Here is a 24,402-nt window from a genome sequence, read left to right on the forward strand (position 1 = left end):
TATGTTTATACTTTTTATCTGTATTGCTTTTCCAGCCTTTGAAAGCTGGAAATATTACAAATGTGTATAATGTAGAAAGGAACAGTCCCCATATCCTTGGCCTCCAGAAATCATCACTGGGGACATCTTAGTTCTGCTCAGGCAGTAACCCTCTCCTGCCTCTATTGGCTTGTCCCTCTTTGAAGACTTGTAGCTAGTTTTACTTAACTGAATTTTTCCCTTTTAAACTTTTTTCTTTCCTTGGCTTCAGCCCCTGCAAACTTTTTTTTTTTTTTTAATTTTTGGATAAAGAATTTTGAACATGCACAGAAGTAGACAGAATAGTATAATGAAACTCCTTGTTCCCATCACCCAACCCTGGCAGCCTTGAAACCATGACCAGTTCAGCCCATCCACCCCCTACCCACCCCCCATCCACCCCACCCCCACTTCCACCCTTAATTATTTGGACCTACTAAACTACCTTCAAGGGTCCTTCTTGGCCCCTCTGACTTCGCTCTCCTTTGGCGTTGAAGAAAAGACCAAATGCCTGCCCTCCTGTACTCAGAGCTTTGCACGACCCTAGGCTCCACGCTCTGTCCCAGGCCTGACGGACTGACCTGGGCTTTCCCCACTCACTTCTGAAATGCCTGGAAATTCCCAGACGTTGGGTGTGCCAGCCTCACATGTTCAGCTCCTCATTCTCTTTCCTGTTAATGAAGGAGGCCATTGCTCAAATCATTTGGAAGGGGAAAAGTGGAATTTACTACCTGGGTGTTCCTCTTCCATGCTGTTCATATAAATTTAAACTTAGATTCCTGAGAATTAGATTGAACATGACAAAAATTGCTGTGTGGGCAGTTTAGTTGAGTACTTGCAGATTGATAGAGCCCTTTGTAATAATGAAGGAAAAAGGTTCTCTAAGCTGCTTAGTTCCAGAAGGTGAGCTCACCATTTAAGGAGTTTGCAACTAAAGGTCCTCATTAACCCTTTGCTGGATGGCAAAAGGAAAATTAAAAGAGACAATGTATAGACTCTTCAAATCCTGGCCTTCAGGAGGGTCTGAGAAATCCTCTTGTACGACCCCCCTCCTCATGCATGGGTACCTTGCATTGCATTCAGATTTCCTTGTCCCAGAATTTTTTTCCCTTTGACTCCTTTCAAGTTTGTGAAATATCTTCAAACCATTGCCACGTCATGGCCATGGAGTACTGCCATGGCTTGCTGTACCAGTGGTCAGCTTTTGTGTTTGATTACATAACCAAATACCACACAGAACTGGAAGACGTCAGAGTTTGAGTTGTCTCTCTTACCCAATCAGTGTTTGCACCAAAGTAAGAGGGAATTTGCTTACCCCAACTAAAAGAGTTTATTGTGTGGCTACAAGGTGATCCAAGCCCAATTGTTCCTCAGATATGAGTCTGTCTCTAAAATGCCAGGGGCCAAACTAAGGCCAGGCCCGCACCCTGGCCGGATGTGCTGACCTGAAGGAGGCCGTTTGCTGTTGGAGAAGTCTAGACAGCACAAAGTCCCTTTCTCTCCGTTATCTCAGTTGGATTCCGCTTCCTCAGCTTTCAGAGCACGGTTTTCTATTTCTCTTAAGTCTCATGATGTTGGGAAGAGGGTCATGTTGGCCACAGGGTCAAGAGGGTGACCTAAGCAAGAGCATCATTTTCCTGTCACGTAGGCTGGATGGTGGCCAGTCGGTGAGATGGGAAAGCCAGTGTCTGCGTGTCTGTCACCGTGTCTTGTCGGTTATGCTTCTTTCCACGTCTGTTTACCAAACGTACTATTTCACCGAAGGTTGCTTGAATTTGCTTGTCCTGTAGCACCATTCCTAAGAGATTGTGTTCTTCTTCACTCCTTCTTTTCAGTTCAGTACAACCTGAGATCGCATTCGCAGAAGCACGGTGTACAGAATGAAGAGGTGATAAAATGAGAGGAAATGTGGTATATTCGCTTCTCTGCTTACAGTTCTCTAGTGGTTTCCTGCTGCAATTAAGATAAAATCTAAATGCTTCATCCTGGCCCAGCAAAGCATCTCTCATCGGGGCCCCATCTACCTCACTAGCCTCCTAGGTTCCAGGTCTCCCCTTCTTTCTGTACCTTCAATGCAGCCAACTTACTCCCACCTTTGACCCTTTGCTCTGGTTGTTCTGCCTGTGATGCACTCCCCGGAGTCATCATGGGGGGTGGTCCTTTTTAGACATACAGGTCTCCGTTTATTTCCTCAGGGAGACCTTTCTTAACTAAATCTGAGGTGGACCCCGCACATTCTCATCACCTCAGCCTATTTTATTTCCTTCAGAGTCCTTTTTACCGTCTTGAATAATCTTACCATGTATTTGTTTGCTTGTTGTCTTGCTCTCCCCACTAGATCTTGTCAATCTTGTTTACTTGTATGTCCCCAGTAGCCTAGAAAAGTACCAGCCATGTAGCAGGAGCATAATAGATGTTTGTTGAATGGCTAATTGAATGAACGAAGGTGGTTATCAGGAACATGTTTGGGTGGAGGGTGTTGGAGGATTGAGGTGACTCAAAGCCAAGCCATATGGTAATTTAGCCTGAAGGAGAGAAGATCTCTAAATATTTCAAAGCTGGTGCCAACCCAAAAGCAGAGCCCAACCCTGCTGGAAGAGATCTACCACCACACTCATTTCTCTTAGCCACATTGCTGTCCTCTGAAGCGTTGGGCTCATTCTGGGCAGCCCCCTGGGGTAGAACTGGGCCAAAAAGCAGAAGCTGTAGGAAGACGTATTTTGGCTGAGGATGGACTGGACTATACTGAGAAGTAGTGATTCCTAAGTCACCTGAGGTGTGCAAGCATAGATCAGTCCCACTCTGGGAAGACCTGGTGTGGGGAGGACTCCACCATTAGACCAGGCAGCATTTACAACCCTTTCCGCCTAGAGTGGCAACGAGTCTACCCTGTATGTTGGTTATTTTCTTATTTGTTCACTAAGCATCAGACACTGACTATGTGCTCGGCCCTTTCCCTGTCCTTTGTGCTGATGACAGAGGGTGAGGGAGATACCTCGTGACCTGCTTTCAGTAAGTGGTGTTGAGCCCTGGTGAGGGGGGCAGGGCGAGTGGTTGTGCAGGGGGAGTGTAGGATGATGTGGGAAGACACAGAGGATGGTCTCGGTCATCAGGGAAAGCCTGCCGGAGGGAATGGGCTTTATGCAGTGGTCTACAGGGCCAGTAGGAGGCATCAGGAAGAGAAACAGGGTGACAGGGAGGTTTGTATTTTGGAAAGAGCGTTATCTTCAGTGTGGAAAATGGACTTGCGAAATGTCAGGGAGAACAACACGGAGGTTGTTAGATCTTCCTTCAAAGAAACAACGGTGGCGCTGGCCACAGTGGGGATGGTGGGAAGAGGAGAGATCAGCAGATTTGAGAGATAGAGTTCAGAGTGATTGGTCGACACAGGCTGAGACAAGCCTAGTTTCTTTTAGGTACATTCAGTGACGGTGCCCCTTTTGGTTTAGTGGAGGTGATCCCACTTCCTGGGATGGAGAGCATGGAAAGAGACATGGTTTTGCTGGGGGTAAGGACTTTCAGAGGTGTGAATGTGAGGTACCTGTGTGACAATTAAGGGGCATGTCAGTCTGGAGCTCAGAGAAGTCTAGGCTGGTGGCACAGAATAAGGAGACCAAAGCACAGAGATGTTGCTCGAACTCCTGGGAGTGGATGAGACAGTCCAGGGAGAGAGTAGGATTGCCGGAGAAGGCACTCAGGGCAGAGCTTCGAGGCATGCCAGCGTGTAAGGGACAGGCGAGGAGCCTGAGAAGGAGCAGTCACACTGTTAGACACGCTTAAGCCAAGGGAAGCATGTGTCAAGGAGGGAGAAATCACTAGGCTTCAGATGCCCTGTAAGGTCAGGTCAAGTCAGGCCAGAAAAGTTTTGAATTTAGCAACACGAAGGCCATTAGTGACCCAGACAAAAGCAGCTATTTTCTGCTGGTGAGGTACATTTGGCTGCATTGTTCCCTGACATTCTGGATTAAAAGCAGTGTCCTTCTGGGTCAGGAAGAGCCCGTCACCACTGTCTGGTCTTAGCAGTGGGTAAAAGTGAATTCAAGTGACCCAAGTCTGGAAGACCCTGGTCGCCCTCCTCAGTCCTCAAGGGGTAGCCTGGTACGTCTGCGCAGCCCTTTCAGGTCCCGAGGAGAGTCACTGTGCCGCCAGCTGAGGACTGACAGCTGAGGAAGGAACCTAGAAACTTAGACAGCTGTAGTTGGATCGTAAAGACTCTCAGTTAAGTCGACCTGGAGTTGATGACTTAGCAGTTGCTGTGACCCAGGCTGCAAGTGGCAAAGGGCAGCTGCCGTGGGAACCGAAAGAGCAGGGACAAGGATGTGGCTGGGAACAAGGCTGGGAAAAGTCACCAACAGGATTTCTGAATCCCTGGGCATGAATGGCTTCTGTTGAGTCTCCCTAGAGATAGGGAGCAATTTTGAGCTGTGACCCACTGAGCTGAAAAATTGGGTTATATCATCTTGTCTTGGAGTGTAGGGGGGTAGGGTAATAAAAGGAGCAAAGACTCTGAATCTGACCTGGTTTTGAATGCAGGGGTGATTGCTTACTAGGCAGGTAACCTTGGACAAGTGACTCGGAACCTCTCTGAGCCTTGAGTGATTCATCTGTGAAATTCAGTTTATGTGCCTGTGTCAAAATTAGATGAATGTATGTGGAGTCCCTGGCATGAAGAAGACGCTACATAAACGGCCACCACTGCTGTCCTTATTATCATTTTTATGGTCATCACGGTCAGCATTGTGTTCGTATAGCCGTTACTGATTACAGAGCATTTTCACATGTTCTCACTGAAGTGACAAGAGCTCTTCAGAAGAAGAGCAAGTGGCTTCGAGTCGTGAGCTCCCCACCCTTGAGGATGTGTCAGGGCCACCTGGCCGGGACACTGTTGGAAAGTGGCTGAACTGGCTGGGAGGCTGGCTTAGACAAGGTGGTTTTTAAACCGCTGCTTTCGGTTCTATTTGTGTTTTAATTGGATGAAGCAGCTCTGATGTCCTCTCAGGTTCATTCCAAGGAGCATTTGTATTCGTTTAAGTTTGTGGGCACTGAGCAAAGGCAAGCCAGACATGGCCGGCCTTGGGGACTCTGCCTCCCTCTGCCTCCCCGGCGCTTCAGAACTTTCAGGACTTACCTTAGACCCGGTCGGTGAAAACTTTTTCATGTAGAAAAAGTTTTTGTAAAGAATCCTTTTATATGGAAGATACTATTTTTTTAAACCATCAAATTGGTCCTAAATGTCTTGGCAGCAGATACTACAGAACATTTGGATTTATATTTTCTCTTTCATAGAATAAAACCTTCAGCGCCACTACCTCAAGAGTTCTGCAAGTTCACGTTATGTAAATACATGTAATAAAATATTTACTTAGGGTTTCCACAAAAAAAGGTCCAAAGGAGAGAATAAGAGAGCTTCTCTTTGCTGGTCTTAGAGGCTCTGCTGGGAATTCTGAGTGAAATTTAAGCCTCTGAAATATGTTTTGATTGGCCTCCTTCATGTTTTATCTCCTGTAATGAACTCTTTGTCAGTTTGTCAATTTTGACTAAGGACAGAAAGTTCATGTGTAGTAACAACACACAGACCAAATTTAAAATTATGGTTTATATCATGATGTAATAATCCTCTCTTTTCCTTTAGTCAATATTTACCTGTTAGGCTAATACATTATAATTCTGACTTCAAAAGAAGACACTTTATTTTACCTTCCCCAAGTGTTGGTTTTAGGTACTTGTAATACCAAAATTGGAAGTTGAGCCGTCTGAGACTCTTGGCCACATGCTCTTAGGGTTGAGTTCCTCGATCAGCGCAGGGCAGGTGTCCCTGCTCCCGGTGACCCAGCAGCACAGCTGCGTGGCTCTCAGAGTGAGGCAGCTGAACTCTGAGCCACACTGGTTTTTCTCTGCTTTCCCAACGGCCCTCTCCTCTGTGGGAAGTAGGTCTATCATATTATCCCACAGCCGCCGAGATCTCTTAGATGGACTTCAGTTTTCCCCAGTGTATTAGCGTTACAGGACTAGGCAGAAAAACCCACTGAATGCCCTGTAGGAGAGTGGTCCCTGCGTGTGAGCCAGATGAGGAACGGGGAATCTTAAATTCTGCTCTGTCCCTGAACCCCTTATTTTAACCACCCCATACTTTAACAATTTTCCATTTTAAAACAAACCGAGGGAAGAAGGGTCCCCCAGAGAAGAAGGATAGGAGGATAATAAATCACTACAAAATTTGCAGATAAAATGTGTGATACTTTTGGGCTGATTGTCTCGGCAACCAGGAGCAAGTAGTGATGTGCTCGGAAGCTCTTCTGAGTCAACTTGGGTATCAGTCGGGACTCCTCCTGTGAGTCATTACCGAAATGGAACTGATTGATCCATGAACTGCCAAGTCCATAGGTAGCCTAGTTTCAAGTTCAGCTGGATCCTGGAGTTCAAATGAGGCCATCATGTTTCTCCCTGTATTTCCTAGGCCTATTATTTTCTATATCGGCATGATTGTGTGGCAAAGATGTTTCCTTGGCAGCTCCAGACTTATGACAGTCCTTCCTGTCTGGGGTCCCGGCAGAGAGATCCTCTTTCCTGAAGTTACCATGATCAAGGATGGGAATTACATCAAGCATATATTTAAAGATTTTATGTATTTATTTTAGAGAGAGAGGGAGAGTGCATGCACGCGAGTGGGGGAAGGAGCAGAGGATGGGGGAGGAAGAGGGAGAGGGAGGGAGAGAGAATCTGAAGCAGACTCCACACTCAGCACAGAGCCCAACGCAGGGCTACATCTCATGACGAGATCATGACCAAAGCTGAAACCAAGAGTCGGATGCTCAATCGACTGACCCCAACCCAGGCACCCCAAGCACATATTTAAACTTAAGCAAATTCACCTTTGTGTTGCTACCGTTGGTGTGCCTCTGTCTGCCTGCGGTGCGCTTGTCATACTATACCCCAACTTTACATGAGTGCTCTTTTTTATATTCCGTCCACTCTGTCCATTACATACACGTATGTGAGTGTGTGTGTGCGTTTGTGTATAATCACATAGGCTGTATTTGAGAGCTGGTTTATGGGATGTTCAAGAGTAAATCTTAAATTTATAACCTAACCATCCTCTCAACCCCACTTGAAGCGTAATTCCACCAGCCATCTGCCCATCTGTCTGGCAGAACTGGTAGGCAGGGCCGCTCCACCAGAAAAGGACAGGACAGTTCTGTAAGGGGAAAAAACTAGGTCTTTTGCCAGAAAGGAAAGACAACAGGCAAACAAACCAATTATTAATTCATTCACTCAACAGGTATTTACTGAGGGTCTACTATTTGTCAGGCATTCTTCTAGGTACTGGGCCTAGACCAGTGAACGTTACATAAAAGGTTCTGCCTCCTGGAGCTTACCTTGTTGGGAGAGAGGCAGACAGTAAATATGTAAGCCAATAAAGATACGCTATGATATCTGGCAGAGGTGAATGCTCTGAAGAAAAGACCATGGTAATCATCTTCATTTATGGATCAGGTGCTTTGACAGTTCAGGTAAAAGAAATAGAGGGCAGAGAATCTCTTCTTGTTCCCCGATTCTCTTTGAATTGGTCCTTATAAGGTAAGGAGGATTTTGATAGGCTAGGTCCTGTTGAGATGATTCCAAACATAAGAAAAAACCATGAGCCAAGCAAACATGTCAGTGGGGTGAGGTGAGGTATGTTCTGGGAGTAGAAAGAAGTTTCCCATGACAGCTGCATGCAGACATGTGGAGAGGGGAGCTGGAAGTCTGTCGAGGCAGGTTGAGATGAAACCAAGCAAGGACGTGGCTTACAGGCTAAGGAGTGGCATCACAAGGTCCATGGCTGAGAAGGTCCCAGGCCTCAGTGTGCAAGGCTAGGTAAGAAGGGGCAGAATCAAGGTAGGAAGGCCAGGTGTAGGGCTCGACTTAGAGGCTGTGCTCAGAATGGACAGGAAGAGCAGAGGCTTCAGAGGCAGAGTCCACAGGATTTGGGGCCTCCCTCATTTTTAGTGCCCTGAAGGAGCACTAGCAGGCAAATGAACCTGCTTTGGCAAGTCTGCTGATGTTTACAAGCACAAGAGGCCTTTAGAAACGGGAAACATCTTGCGAAGATGGTTAATGTTTCTTGAGGATAAAAGTCTTGCCATCTGCTAGGATACAGTGAGGAAAGTAACCATGCAAATCCCCGGGGGCAGGTGGAATACCCAGCAAGACTGGGAACGGTGACCCGCACCTCAAGTCCCGTGGCCTCCGAGAGTGCCATGCCGTCTCAGCAGCAATTCCCGGGAGAGATGGCCTTGCCTTCCACACCACACTGATCAGCCTCCTTCTGCATTTACAGGCAACTTTGAAGTGGGGGTTCACATTGCGGACGTCAGTTACTTTGTTCCCGAGGGATCCCCCCTGGATAAAGTGGCTGCTGAGAGAGCAACAAGCGTCTACTTGGTTCAGAAGGTAAGTATCAGTCTCTAGTTTCTTGGATTGAAGGACATACTATTTGGTCTGCTTCCTTTGTTTCTCTTTTCTTACCAAAAATGAAAAAAAAAAAGTCATGAGAAAGAGCAATCTTGTCTGAACATCTTTTCTCACATCCAATGAGATCTTTAAAAAAAAAAAAAAAAGAAAAGGTTTTCTTTGAAAAAGTGTTTGCCCTCGGTGGTTGCATGTTTTCCTTATATATTCAGTAGGAACCATACCGTGGCAAGACACAGGGACCCATCTCGGGTTTCACACTGGCCCTGCCACCTGACTCACTCAGACAGATGCTCATGTTCAGAAAGAAATGAGGGAAAGTAACTGCTTTCAAGCTCTTGTCCCAAAGCAGGGCTCAGCAAACTCAGCCCACAGCAGCCACCAGCCACAGTTTTTATAAAGTGTTCTTGCAACACAGCCACGTGCTGTAATGTGGCATTGTAATGTCTATGGTGTCGTCACACTGCGACAGGAGATAACCTGGAATCTCAAAGATGGAAAAGGATTTCACCGTAGAAGATCTACAGATGACAAATACGCATGTGAGAAGATGCCCCACATCATACGTTAGCAGGGAAATGTAAATTAAAATAGCGGTGTGATCCCACCGAAGAAAACAGGAACTGTTTGGTTCCCATCAACAAGTAAGTCGTGTGGATTCACACGGTAGGACTAGAGAGCCCAAGTGGTAGGGGGACTGCCAGCAATTCCCGATACTGGGTACTGACTACATAAGCTTTCAGTTAGTGGAAAGGCACAAGCTTTTCCTTTATGACTTGTGCACTTGTGTGTGTGTATTATACTTAAATAAAAAGTTTTCATTTTGAAGCTTTTTGAGCAATGATTTTCACTCTGCTCTGGCTCCTTTTAGTGTAGATACCTGGCCTGCGCAGACAAAGGAACCACTCAAAAGCCAGGCCCCTCACTCACAGCTTGGCTCTCCTGAGAACACAGCTCTGATATTTGTACATTGTTAACACTTAATATAACCTCAAGTTAAAGATATCCCGTCCATACCTCCTGCCCAAAAGTGGAGTTGGCCAACTCTGGCCTTTGCCTGACCCACGGCCTCTGAGGGAAGGGAGATCAGACTCCAAAATCCCTCATATCTACAAAACTCTAATGGTATGATGGAAAGAGAAACAGAAGTGGCAATCTCTTAGACTTTCAAGAAAGTGAGTCTATGTGAATTGTTCTCCCCATGTAGAAAAGTTTAACTCTGTTCTTCAGATTCAAATATTTAAGAGTTCTAGACACAATTAGAGCTTCTTCTAAGGAGGTGGTTTTCTCTTATCTAGCTGTTGCATTCTGCTTTTATAACCAGGAATTATGTTTCAAAATCAGAAAATGGAAAAATAAAATTGGGTTCAATAACGAAGCACATTCCCTTTCCTCTTTACTTTGTTTTCGTGATTGTCGCAGTTCTAGAATTTCTCTTCAGGACTTCAGAGTTGGGGCTCTGCTCCTGAGCTCTGAAAGTGCGGAGCTGAATGGAGGAAGGGCCCGTGTGCCCCCGAGTGGCTGCGGGCTCCTGCTGCCCGGCTCGGCCCCCAGCTTGGCTGGAGTGAGTGGCGCCAGCCCACAACCTTGGACAGCAGCAGCTGTGCATTCTGGTTCCTTTGAACCACTGCTCTGACCTTTCTTCCTACTCATTTTTGTTTCTTAAAGGACTGTGTCCAGGAACTTTTCTGCTGTTTTCACTTTACTTTGCCTATAAAGGTCTTCTTAAAAGCTGGATGAGCTGCTTACGTCTTCCTCCAGATTCTCTGCTTTCTCATTTGGCAGAATCATTTCTCCCAGCTTCATCAGATGGGGGAAGGAGTGTGTGCGTTGGGGGTGGGGGGCTGGGTGGTTCCCCCCTGTAGGGAATGTGGCACCAATTTCTTTTCATTCAGTGCTACTGGCTTATAAGTAGCTGATATCAAAAATACAGTCTAAGCTTGATTTGGGGTATTAGCCCATAGATCAGGACTATACAATAAAACAAATGTTGAGTCCAGATTCTGTTTTACTGTCTTTAAAATGAATTCTTTTTGTTGGGATTTTACTTATAGTAATAAGTATTTGGTTATTCTCATTAAAAAATAGAGTATACTCAGGAGGAAAGATAAAATGAAATATTGTCCATTTAAGCCCCATGAAAAGGACACACTCTTTCTTTTTGAAAAAAATTAGGCATCTGTTCATTTAACTGACTGAGGCACCCAGGTGCACCTAGGCATCTGTTCGTTAAGGGGACAAGTGTCTACCTGAGTTTAAGCCTGTCCTTCTCAGAAGGATGGGACATCTACCCAGTGAATGTCTCCCTTATTCCCTGGAGAGGGAAATACAATGAAATTGTAAAATGTAAGGTAATTTTTAAAAATAAGTGAATTAAGTTTTAAAAGTAAAAGAAACCCTAAACAGTTGAAACCTAAAGCTAAATTGTCTGCCTGTTGGCCCCAGCACCCGTGTTATTTTAGGTGTGAAACAGCTCAAATGAAAGTTCGCCCATAAATCTCTACGATATTTTATTGGTACTGCTTTATAATAGAGATCAAAGATTGGGATTGGAAGCCAGTCTTAACGTAGAGTCCAAAGAGTTTTAAGATGTTCCTTTCTGACCCCAGCAGGTTGTCAAAGAGTGTTGATGTTTTGTTAATGTCCAACTGTGTAGCAAAGAGTTGATCAAATTTGGAATTCATGGAAGTGTTGATATGAAAAAGAAAACTCTTTAAACAGAGATGTTGGCTGGCAAATGAATTATCTATTTCCTTTTAAGTTGTTTCAGTGTGCGAGTGGGGAGCTAGCTGTACCTTACTGTTAAAACCTCGAAGTCCTCGGAGAAAAGGAGAAAAACTCCCTAAGTTCTCAGGCTCTGACAGCCAATGGGCTCTGAGGGTGTGAGGGAGTTTGCAAGCCAGTGAAGGCCAGAGGAGACCCCTGCTGCCCCTCCCGGCTGGGTCACTGACATCTGGCTCCCCTGAGCTTTGGAAGCCCCCCACCCCCCTGTCGCTGCTAGTTCCTCCTCATCCTCTTTGCATGGATGATTGATTCTTCCCCTCTGTGGCCCTTTCCGTTGGTCACAGGGCTGTCCTGGCTAACCCGTTGCTGAACTTGGCCAGCCTGCCCGCTGTGGCTTTAGCAGATGTTTCTGCTCTCTGAGGCTAATATAAGATTTTATAGTCTTGTTGGTACCCCCACCCAGCTGCCTTGGGCAGTGGCGTATTTACCTAAATGATCGGTTTCTCTCAACTCTCCCAAGCCCTGGTCCAAAATGCTTAGAAAGTCAGTGTCCTGTCACCATGTCCCTTTTTTCCATGACCAGCTTTTAAGCCATGCCCTGACCCAACGTTGATGCTGGCCTGAAACATGCTTAAGGAGGTGAAGCTCCCTTTAAGCCCCTTTCCTTTCTTTTCCTGCTGCTTGAAGGGCTGTCCGTCTCCATCCGGTTCCCGGAGCAGCCGTGTGCCAGGTGGCAGGTGTGTGAAGATGAGAGACATGCTGATCTTGCCCTAGGGAGGTCAGAGGAGGTGGGCACATAACCAACACATTACACAGGGCCACCTGCAGTGACAGACGTACTCCCAAGGTGAGGGAGTGTTCAGGAGGAGAGAGAAGTTGTATCTGCCCAGGTTGGTGGTAGGAGAGAAGCTTCCACAAGAGCCAAGATGGCTTCACAAAGCAACTGATTTTTGAGCAGTGTTTCAAATTTGGAGTCGAAAATTTCTAGGTAGACACGTGAGTGAAGAGGGCATTCCAGGCAGTGGCTCAAACGAGCCTGGAACATTCAAGGGATGGTATGTAGTTTTGAATTGCTGGGGTATAAATTGCAGGAGGAGCCAAAAGATGAAGTTACAAAGAGAGGCCTAGAGTGGCAAGCTAAGGAGCGTGGACTTCATCTTGAGGACAAGTAGGGAAGGGACATGGTCTCCTTTGTCTCAAGTAGAGAATCACCTTAGCAACCATGTGGTTGAAGAATCGTGAGGCCAGAGGGAGGAAAATTGTTATCAGCCTCAGCCCCAGTCCCTTGAGGCTTTGAATAACCACCCCAAAATACACAGGGATTTTTGCTCACAGAATATTAGGAGAGTTATCAACATACTGGTGTCCAGTTGGACCCCAGGAGAACTAGAGCCATCATTGTCTTCAGCCTGGTGCTAAAATGGACATCCTAAGCAAGGAGCCCCCAACATCATCCCGTCCCTATCTAGCAATCCACATCACACAACAAAGAGTCCAACTAGGCAAATAGGGCAAGTTGGCTTCCCCCTGCTGTCTTTGCTTTCTCCTCGGAGATAGGTCTGAAGGCCCTCTGCCATCTTCTCATTGAGAGCTCTTGGCCATGTTGACCCTTGGCCGCTGATCATGGAGGGTACAGACTTTACTGGAGACCTCTCCACCCCATTGAAAGTATTTGGACCCTCCCTCATTAGCAGGACAAGTAAAATCACATTGCTAAATTCAGTTCATCAGCTTTGGGAAAGATAAAGGCCATGTGTCCTACTGTAAATGGGATTGCATATTATCATTGGGTGGAATTGAGTAAGAAGATTCAGAAGTCTGGAGAATAATAAGGGAATCTGACCCAGAAAAATTTCTACTCCAGAACTCTGCTCCTGGTTTAGGAGACTCTTAGAATATAACCCAAGGGAGACAAGTATGTCCGTACTTGAAGATGGAGAGGAGAGAAAACTCATTTGAGAGAGATTTAGTTGTAAAACCTACAGAACCTGGGAACTGATTGGGTATAGCAGAGGCAGGAGAGTGGGGAAATCACAGGATAACGCCCAGTTGTGTTCTGTGGGAGGGTGTGTGTGTGTGTGTGTGTGTGTGTGGTTTTGTTGTTGTTTGCTTGCTTGCTTAACTGGTAACAGGGTGCTGCTCTTAACAGAGATAAGAAATATGTCATAGCAACAGGTGCAGGGAAGAAAATGCTGAACTTTGTGTTCTTCATGCAAAGTTGGAAGTATGCGTGGGACGTCCAAATCAAGGTGTCCAGCGTGCAGCATAATAAAGGGATCTGGAGTTACAGGCGAGGCAGGGCTGGAAATACAGTATGGACGGGACTCGTGGATCAGAGGGAGTGCAACCCCAGGAGTGAGGGAGGCCCTAGGGAGCACGTGCAGGGAGAAGAAAGGGGAGTAGAGGGCAGAGGGTAAGAGCACTGTTTAAGGAGGCAGCCAAGGAAAGGGTCCAGTAAGGACCAAAGCAGCAGGAGTCTGAGAGTGTCCACTAGCTCTGTGTTTCAAAATATACGTGTACCCGTAGCATGTAATGTTTTACCTGACATATGGTCATTTTTGAGCACACGGAAAGAAGACAGAGGTTCTGTACCAGCATGTTAGCATTGTTTCTTCTAAGGCGTGGGGCCTCACAAGTTTTACATTCTCATGTTTTGGTTTGTTATCACCTAAAATTTCTACCACAAACATGTAATTTTTATAATTTAAAAAGGTCGTATTGAGGGGCACCCAGCTGGCTCAGTTGGTAGAGCATGTGACTCTTGATCTCGGGGTTGTAAGTTTGAGCCCCATGGTGGGTGTAGAGATTACTTTAACAAAAAACAAAATCTTTTAAAAAATAAAATAAAAATAAATAAATAAAAAATAAAATGTCCTATTGAGTTGGGAAGTGAAAGGAAAGTGTGAATGAAAATAGGAAACATGAACTATTTTGAGAACCTTAGTGACGTGAAGGGGGACCTCCAGAGTGGGAGAGGGGAGTGTTTTTTCTGGTTCCCAAGAATGGGAGACTGACCCTGTATTTATAGTCTCTGGGAAAGACAGCGCAGAAGAACACGTAGCTCGAGAAGAGCTTTGGCAGGGAGGGGTGGGTCAGAGCTCAGACAGGAGGCCAGGCTTGGCACAGGGAGGACACTTGAGCTCTCAGGGGACTGAGGTGCACATGCCTAGCTGAAGAGGGGTGTTGGGAGAAAGGGGCTGGAGGAAGGGGCTGGAAGGATGCTTGGGAGGGGTTGAGTCCGATGGTCCCTGTTTTCTCTGTGAAGATGAGTTGAGGTTTTCTGCTGAGAGCCAGGGGGAAGGCAGCTGGGTAGGAGGTGTGAGGAGAGTTAAGAGAGTCTTGGAACGGAGTCGAAGGGCCTGGAGGAAAGAACCAGCCCCAGACGAGGGAAAGGACTGCCAGCCTCCACTGAGGTAGGAGCTGAGCCTGGCTTAGCGACCTGGTCCGGTGACGGGCTATCACTGCTCAGCTGTGAATTACAAATGCAGGAAAGGCGCATCGTGAGCCTGACCGTGGGGCTATAGAGTTGGGACAGCGAAAGTGGGGGAGTTCGAGAAGGGACTGTATACCTCGGAGTGAGCTGATGAAGGCAACCATCCGGGGTCAGGGGATGCGTAAGTGGTAGCATGGCGCTAATGACAGCCAGCAGTTTCTCAACGCCGGAGAGACCTCTCTTCTCTTTTCCACTTGTTCGTCATGTTCGGCACTCATCACCCCTGCCTGCAAGTCTCCCCGGGTGCTGTGGCAAATGTCACATAGCTGCCGAGCATGCGTACACCACGTGCTGTTGTCCAGGTGACAGCTCCCCTGAAGTTACAGGGCTTGTAACTGAGGGAGCAGCTTATGGGGAGTGGCTGCCTGTCTCTCCAGCCGTCCTCCCGTGGGGATCCCTGCTGGGGTGTGGACTTCACATACGTGCCATGGGCCGTGGAGCACCTTCCCAGGGAGCCCGGCAGAAAGCAGGCCTGACTGATGGGAGGCCGTGACATGCCACACCATGGATGTGATTGTAACATCTTCATTCCTTCACCTTTGAAAGAGAAATAACCGTCTATAAAACTATATGGACATAAAGACTGTTTTCTCTGAATACCATCTGAATTCTGTCCCAAGATCTGGTGAAAGTTTATTCAAAGGAATACCCTTTAAAAATTAAAGGTAATTATACTACCTGAAAATGTTTTAATGTTTAGCTTTGTCGTGAACACTTAGGTTCTTGGGCATCTGGATATTACAATGTTATCCTCTATGTAAGATACAAGGTACTAAGCAGTATTTATAACCTGGGCAGCCACTGAGTGTGCCAGTGATTTTTAGGAGAGAATAGTCAAAACAGTTTACCTTATACTTCAAATACTAGCTGCCTGCAAAGTGCTTATGTAAAGATGTTTAAATAGAAGCACACCGTGTATTTCATAAAATGTTTTATGTGATGCAATACGTAGTAAACACAGAAAGAGTAAGTGATTCATTTCCCGGGCAAAAGTCAGTCATTTGCAGACAGAGTACCTGCTGCGTGTCAGGTGCTAGACGGAGAGACAGGACAAGGGCTTGTCCTCATTCCTGAGGATTCTATGGTGTAGTGGAGGGAGAGGCACCTAAAGAAGCGATGCGGGTGTGTTAAGAGCTATAGAAATGTCAGGAAAGAGCTGGGAGGGTGGAATGAGTGACTGATGGTTAGGACTGCCTCAGATCCTTTTTGAAAGAACAAAGGTGGGTGGGGAAAGTGTACAGAACACAGTACATCCTCCCCTGGGGGAATCTGGGTAAGCCTTTGAGGGACGTTAATGAGCCGAATCTTCAAGGATGTGCAAAAGTTGACCAGATGCAAAACGTCCAGAAAGATGTCCCAGAGAGAGAAAAAACCGTCTTGGCAAGAGCTAGAGCAGTGAGCAGGCGTGGCCGGTGAAGGGTGTGCTGTGAGCAGCCCTGCTGAAAGGGAAGGCCAAGCCAGGTGACCTGAGGACCTGGGAGACCATGGGAACTGACGGGACCGTGGGAGTCAGCGATCTGACTTGTATTGAGCACCTTCAGTATTGTTTTGCCAGTAAGAAAACTGAGGCTCAGAATTGCACTAGCTTTCCCAAATTGTACAAGAAGTGATGGGCCCAGGATTAGATCTCAAGTCCGTCCGGCTTCAGATGCTTTGCTCTTTTTCTTGCATCGTGGTGCTGATGAGTATGGACTTCACTCTATTGGTTGCTGGTCTTTAGACCTTGTTTTTTAGTGGTAAAGGCCTTTTGGCAAATAAAATCTTAACCCCAAACTCTAATATATAAGAACAGATCAGGTTGTATTTCATTAGCTTCAATTTCTTTCATATTTAAATGTGTAACTTACGACATCAACTCTTGAAAGCAGTGGTTTTCTTTTTAATAAGCTCTTTCATTTTGGAACCATTTTAGACTTAACAGAAAAATTGCAAAGACAGTACAGAGAAGTTCCACATACCCTACACCCAGTTCCCTCAGTGTTAACATCTTATAGTACCCTAGGACATTTGTTCTAAGAAGCTGATATTAGAACATTACTATTAACTAGAATCCATGCCTTATTTGGATTTCACCAGCTTTTCCATTAATGTCTTTTTTCAGGGTTCAGTCCAGGATACCACATTGCATTTAGTTGCAATGACTTTCTTTTGCCAAACACTAAAACACGAAACCAGGAATTGCATTACATTCTCATATACACAGCTTTGTGATTCACAATAAGATAGTTCCTTGAACACTTCGAAGAAACTCTAGCTATGTGTAAAGAGGTATTAAGTCCTGTACTACAAGCATGCAGGTGGGTAGCCTACTACCAAAACACAATAGGTATAATTATCAGCTAATGTAGCCCAGAGAAGGATCCAAAAATGCACACCCCACAAATTTGATTTAATCTGTCTTTGCTTGGGCTGTCATACAGTATGCTAGAGACTGGGCAGCTTAAACATTTCTTTTTTCACAGTTCAGAGGATAGAGGTCCTACACGAAGGTCCCGGCCAGTTCAGTTCCTAGTGAGGACTTTGTTCCTTGTTGGTAGATGGCCGTGTCCTCACATGGCCTTTTTTTTTTTCTCTGTCTGTGCAGGGCAGGGAGAGGAGAGTTACCTCTCTCTATCGGATCAGCGCCCCACCCTTATGAGCTCATTTAACATTCATTACCTCCTAAAGACCCTACCTCCAATGCAGTGACATTGAAAGTTAGGGCTCCCCCAAAGGAATTTGGGCGGGAGGGGAGACAATTCAATACACAGCACAATCCAAAAGCTGAAATGATGGAAAATTTTTGCAGTTCAGTCACGAGACAGTATGGTATGGAGACATTCTCCATTTTGCACCATACATTTATGCCGGTGACGATGTATTATTCGGTAAAACACTTGATACTTGCAAGACAGTGTTAAATATATAGATCATATTTTAACGCTCGTTATTAAATAAGTTGAAGAAAATATGTCATCTGAACAGATGGTACCAAAAAATTTCAAAAGTGATTGTGTTATAAAAGTTGTTAGCAAAAGTTTTCAGACGGTCATTCGATTTTACATAAGTATTAAAAAGAAGTACTACATCCTTCAGAATAATGCCAAGTAATGCCATATAATTATTAATTATTTGTTACTGGTGTGGGCTATGAGTTCTAGAATTTACTTTTCCATACGAAATGTTATTCACTGTATTGAAACAGGGTACAGGTACCTCACACAGAGTAAGAAACTACTGGGATTTATTTTGCTTTTGCTGATAAATAAACAACCGAAGAACTTTACCTCGACTAGTACAGAGTTCTCTCTCTTGCCTACTACCTCTCTGTTACTTACGGCCGGTTTACAGCGTTAGCTGTGTTACCTGTGCTCAATACTGCGAAGCAAGGAGTCCACAGCCAGTGTGTTGAATAAAGGGCTATTACTGTGGCTGCTTTTAGTTTGGAAGCAGGGTGAATGATAATGCTGTTCATCAAGAAAAGTGCGGAAGAAGGAATAGGTTTAAAGGGAGGAGTGATCTGAGGTGTCTTCAGGACATCCAGGCAGAGATATAGTTGAAGTCATCATTTGAAAGTAAGTTGGAGGAGAATTTTTTTATGTAATGGAAGAAGGCATACAACTGGATCAGTTTATTATGGACTAGAACGATCAATAAAGGGAAGAAAAAATTTAGGTTTAAAAAACTGCAATATGAGTGACTAGTTGACCACAGTGTTCCTCTGGGAGCCCTGTGGTATTTTATTGGAGTACCCTGTTAATGTTCCAACAAGCAGTTTGGTCAGTTGTGATATTTTCAATCACAAAGTGTTGATTCTGCAGTTTTATTGTAAACCCCATCATGAGTTTACACTTAGCCCTTGGGTTCTTTTATCTATCCCAACTTTATTGGCAAGTCATTGGCAAATATAATTGTATATATTGCAGGTGTACAATGTGATGATTTGAGACACATGTACATCGTGACATGATTGCAACATGAAGATAGTGGACACATCCATCACCGCACGCAGTTAGCTCTTTTGTGTGTGTGTGGTGAGAATGCTTAAGATTTCCTGTCAGCAAATTTCGGCATACAACACCCTATTATTAACTGTGGTCACCATGCTGTACCTTAGATCCTTACGACTTATTCATCTGATAGCTGAAACTATGTGCCATTCGACCTACATCTCCCCATTTTTCCTCGCCCCGGCCACTGCCGTGTAAGTGATACCGTACAGTATTTGAGTTCCTCTGTTTGGCTTATTTCACTTAGTAGGATACCCTCCCACGTTCATCTATGTTGTCACAAATGGCAGGATGTCCTCCTCCTTTATGGATAATAATATTCCATAGCTTATGTGTATATACACATTTTCTTTACCCATTCATTGTTGACAGACGTGTAGGTTGTTTCCACGTTTTGCTATTACAAGTAATGCAGTGAACATGAGAGTGCAGGTATCTCTTCAGAGTACTGATTCCATTTCTCTGGGATATATAACCGGAAGTGGGATTGCTGGATCAAATGGTGTTCTATTTTTAATTTTTTGAGGGACCACTATACAATTTTCCATTATGGCTACATCAGTTTACAGTCCCCCCAACATTGTACAAGTGTTCTCTTTTCTCCACATCCTTATTATTTCTTGTCTTTTTGGTAATAGACATTCTAAGAGATGTGAGCTGATTTAGAAACTAAGAAAGCAATTCCACTTATAATAGCACCTGAAACAATAAAATACTTAGGAATACATTTAACCAAGGGGTAAAAGACCTGTACACTGCAAACTATATGACATTGATGACAGAAATTGACAAAGGCACAAATAAGTGTAAAGATAGGCGCCCAGTGTTCTTGGATTGCAAGTTCTTGGAATGCCCGTACTACCCAAAGTTATCTACAGATTCAGTGTAATCTCTATCAAAATTCCAATAGCGTTTTTCACAAAAATAGAAAAATCTATCTTAAAATTCATATGGAACCACAAAAGTTAGCCCTGACCAGCTAAAGCTATCTTGAGACAGAAGATAAAACTGGAGGCATCACACTTCTGATTTCAAACAGATTACAAAGCTATAATAATCAAAGCAGTATGGTACTAACATAAAAACAGACTAACAGAACAGAATAGACAGTTCAAAATAACCCCATGTGTGTATGGCCAACTAATCTTTGACTGTCTCTGGGGAAAGGATGGTCTCTTCAGTAAATGGTGTTGGGAAGACTGACAGCCACATGCAAAGAATGAAACCAGACCCCTGTCTTCCACCACACACACGAATGAGCTTGAATTAAAGACTTAAGTATAAGACATTGGGTTCTTAAGTATATAGTTTGACTGGAATAGTTATACCAAAAGTGCAAGTCATTCTTGACTCTAGAGATTTGGTCTTAATATAGAGTAAAAAGTCGTTGTTTTTCATTGCTGTAATGTATTTTTTCCCTGTTACCAATTCTTCACACCTTTCCAGTTCACATTCCCATTTCTCTAGAGGCTTGTGGAAAAAGTACCGGATAGCCTGGTCCTTCTGCAGTCTTTGGTGGGGAGAAAGCTGCCTCCATCTTCAGCTTGCTCCGGAGGCTTAAGCTGTTCCCCAAAACTCTGCCCTCTGGGCTGCTCCGAAGCTCGCAGTAAGCTCCTGCAGATTGTAGGAAGGTGCTCACGGGCCTGTTCTCTCTGTGCAGGTCGTCCCCATGCTTCCCAGGCTGCTGTGCGAGGAGCTGTGCAGCCTTCATCCCATGACCGACAAGCTGACCTTCTCTGTGATCTGGACGCTAACCCCGGAGGGCAAGGTAACAACTTACACGCATGACCATTTCATTCAGCGAGTCCCTGTTAATCACCCACTGTGTGCCTGGGACCGAGCTGGAGTCCCGGGGTGGGAAGATGAGGGCGCTGTAGGAGCAGCTGCCGTAGAGAAGAACAGAGACAAGCCCCCTGCCTTTGAAGAGCTGTCAGTCCATTTAGAAGGCCAGACTGACCCTAAGCAATTAGAAGCAAGTTATTTGTTTCTTATCTTTGATCAGGTGAAGGAAGAAATTAGTAAGCAAAGTCAAGTGGGGAGGCTGAGTGCAGGAGATAAGATGGACATGAAGGCGAATGTCCCATTTCAGTGGCAAGGGGAACATCTGGGCTACAGCCTGTTTGAAGGAGGACATCCGGGGAAAGGGTTGTGAGTTTGGGTAGGTGGGGGGATCAAACTGGGAGCGGCTTCAAATGCCAGTCACAGATGAATTCCGGGGGTTAGCATTCCTCTGAAGTGTCCTGAGGAAAGTGACTTTTATAAAGATTAGTGCCCCAGCATTGTGTGGGTGACCTGGTAGTCTGAAGATGAATTAAATTGGCACAAGGTAATGCCATAATCAAGGCCCACGATGATGAAACCGTGGATCGAGAACAGAAAGGAGAAGAATGTCAGCAGGCGTTCCCTAAGGATAGGGCCGACAGAAGACAGATAGATGGAAGATAACTCCAGGAAAAACTAGTCTCCTCCCCACAAACAGAAACAACCCTAAACATCCAAAAAGAAGGCAACAGACGAAGTAAGATGCGGCGTTCAGGCAATGTGACGCAGTTACTAAAGCTGTGACAGAGACCATGTGAGAACATAGGAAATGTTTATGCTGTGATATTAAATGGAAGTTAAAAGAAGATACTGAATTATAAAGAGGTTCCAAATAAAGATGGAGGATCAAATACCCACATTTACTTTCATTCCCTCCCAAAACCTCACTAAAACAACAGTGAAGAGATTTTTTTTTAAGACATAAACCCACAAGGACAAAGAGAATGGGAGAGCAGACAACAGCAACAAAATTTTGGAAGCTGGAAGCAGATGGATGAGTGGTAACTGACTTAGCAGTCCTGAGAAAGCTGAATCCTGAGCCAGCGATGGAGAAAGCCAAGAAACAGCCCGATTTTACATAGCAGAACCCTAAAGAAATTCAGAAATCAATGACACCAGGTAACTCCACAAAGTGGGGGAGAGGTGGGTGAAGAGGAAAACGACCATATTGGTTGAAAATTTGTTGAGAAAGATCGCCCCTCCCGTATGTTGGCAGAAGACCAGAAATTTATTCTCTGGACTGCATAAAGTGAAGGATGTATAAACTAGAGGACACCAAACACACTTGTTGGTCATGGTCCCTTGGAAGAGGTTGAGTGAGTGCTGGCATTCTGAATGTTGAAAATCCCAGCTTGCTTTTCCACCCAAACCCAGAATTTTGGTCGCCAAGGCTTATACCCTCAGGTCAGGAGATGAGAAACTCTTTTTTTGAGGAATCTGAATGTGAAGAGGGTTTAAAGATCAGAACCTTGGGGGCTTCCTCACCAATAGCCCAGCTGTGTCTCCCTGCAGGAAAGCCTAGAGGCAGGAAGTTCCACGAACACAAGCAGAGCTTTTTAGGATTTCACTAAAAATGAGCATTTTAGTATTTCACTTCCATGTATGAAGAGACAGCCGAGGGTCACCTAGCTGGCTCCGTTGGTGGAACATGAGACTCTTGATCTTGGGGTCGTGAGTTCAAGCCCCACATTGGGTGTAGAGATTACTTTAAAAAAGAGAGAGACAGCCAAGACTGAAGTCTCTGCCAAGAAATAGAAAAACCAAAGCAAACAAACAGAAAAAAGCAACTAGGGCCAAGCAGACTATACAGGGAAAAGAAACTATCATTTATATCCCATGAGAATTTTTTTAGAAGAATTTTATCATAAGATCTAGATACTTTACAAAAAGAAATGGTGGGGTGTGGAGAAAGGAAGAACTCATGAAAATTTAAAACATGATAGAAGAAATGAAGTCTCAAGGGGCGCCTGGGTGGCACAGCGGTTAAGCATCTGCCTTCGGCTCAGGGCGTGATCCCAGCGGTCTGGGATCGAGCCCCACATCAGGCTCTTCTGCTATAAGCCTGCTTCTTCCTCTCCCACTCCCCCTGCTTGTGTTCCTTCTCTCGCTGGCTGTCTCTATCTCTGTCGAATAAATAAATAAAATCTTTAAAAAAAAAAAAAGAAAGAAAAGAAATGAAGTCTCAAGACTCTGGTTGGAAGATAGAGTTAAGGAATTGTCCCAGAAAGAGAACAGATAAGAAAATTAGAGGACTAGTCCAGGATATCCACTATCTGTCCAGTGAACATTCCAGAAATAGAGGATAGTCGAAATAGAGGGGGAAGAAATGATCAACAAAATAATTCAAGGAAATGTCCCTTTACCGGAGGATGTGACTTTCCGAGTGAAAGAACCGAATGCCCCAGCACTGTGCTGGATACACATCGTCTCCAGGCCATAGCGAAGGAAAGATCCTCTTGGCTTCTTAGAAGGAAAAAAAAAAAAAGTCACATACAGTATATCAGGACTCAGAATAACTTCAGACTAATTTTCTTTTATAACCCTAGAAGCTAGATGGCAATGAAACAAAGCTTCCTGGTTTCCAAAAGACTGATTTCTTTGCTAAAATTCTGTACCTACTAAGCGCTCAATAAAATGTGTGAGTAGGAAAGGACATTTTCATACATGCAAGGCCTCAAAAAAAAAATATATATATATATATACCTCTCATATACCCTTTCTCAGGAAGCTACCAGAATATGTGTTTCACCAAAGTGAAAGAGTAAATCAGGAAGGAGGAAGACCTAGGATTCAGGGAGCAAATAAACCAACCCAGGAAAGCAGTGAAAGAATCACCTAGATCACAGATTGGGAAACTTTTTCTGTAAAGAATAGTACTTTTTCTTTTCTTCCTTCTTCTTTTTCCTTCTTCTTCTTCCTTCGCCTTCTCCTCCTTTTTTTTTTTTTTTTTTTTTTTTTTTTTTTTTGCTGTTAGGCCATTTGGTCTCTGTCACAACTACTCCACTCCCCTGTTGTGGTGCAAAAGCAGACAATACGTAAATGAAAGACATGGCTGTGGTCCAGTAAAACTTTACTTAAAAATAGGTGGCTATAACTGGGTGATGGGCATTAAGGAGGGCACTGGATGGGGTGAGCATTGGGTGTTCTATGCAACTGATGAATCACTAAATTCTACAAACTTATAGTACACTATATGTTCATTAAATTGAATTTAAATTAAAAAAAGAAATCGGTGGCAGGCTGGATTTGAGCCATGGGCCATAATTGGCTGACACCTGTAGATGATGGTGAAGAAAGCCCCTAGGGCACTGGTCCTACGGAGTATAAAAGACAGTCGATCCAGATTGCAGCAGGCCAGAAGGCTCTAGGAGAGGTGCCTTTAAGAAAAGGAAATGGTTAAAACATCTATGTTTCTGAATTTCTTGAGAAATGATTTAGCCCAGCGGTTATAGAACTTTCTAGTCCCAGGACTTATTACACTAAAAAAAAACTTTGATGACCTCAAAGTGCTTTTCATGGGAATTACCCCTGTTCGCCCTGTTAGAAATTAAACTAATAAAACCTTCAAGCCTTTACTTATTTAAATTAAAGTAATAATAATAAGCCCAATTCATTAGGTTAACATAAATAACATTTTATGAAAAATAATTACGTTTTCTAAAATTTAGGAGACAAGCTCTTTGATATTTTCATAAGTCTTTTTTCATATCTGTACTAAAGAAGACATTAAACCAGGTTCTCATATATGCTTCTCTATTCAATCGGTTAGGATAAATTATTTTGGTTGAATTATGTATGTGAAGAAAATCCAGCTTCAGACAGATACGTTGTTGAGAAAGAAAGGTGCATTTTAATTGCTTTTTCAGATAATTGTGGCTATTTGTCCTTGTACTACACCAGAATTCG

At 44.5% G+C, this 24,402-nt stretch overlaps 1 protein-coding gene across 11 annotated transcripts in view; it reads left to right on the plus strand.

The window, feature by feature from the left end:
- Positions 1-24,402, plus strand: part of DIS3L2 (DIS3 like 3'-5' exoribonuclease 2) — a 344,026-nt gene that overhangs the window by 228,264 nt on the left and 91,360 nt on the right. For all 11 annotated transcript variants that reach the window (XR_008956850.1, XR_007188480.2, XR_007188478.2 and 8 more), the window contains exons 11-12: positions 8,339-8,451; positions 20,336-20,443. Coding sequence is in view for 6 of the 11 variants with exons in the window: in XM_026491698.4 (XP_026347483.1) it covers positions 8,339-8,451; positions 20,336-20,443 (221 nt within the window). In the remaining 5 variants the exon portion in view is untranslated. The remainder of the gene's footprint in view (positions 1-8,338; positions 8,452-20,335; positions 20,444-24,402) is intronic.

Source organism: Ursus arctos, unplaced genomic scaffold (assembly GCF_023065955.2).
Source record: "Ursus arctos isolate Adak ecotype North America unplaced genomic scaffold, UrsArc2.0 scaffold_1, whole genome shotgun sequence".
In the NCBI taxonomy this organism is placed as follows: domain Eukaryota; kingdom Metazoa; phylum Chordata; class Mammalia; order Carnivora; family Ursidae; genus Ursus; species Ursus arctos.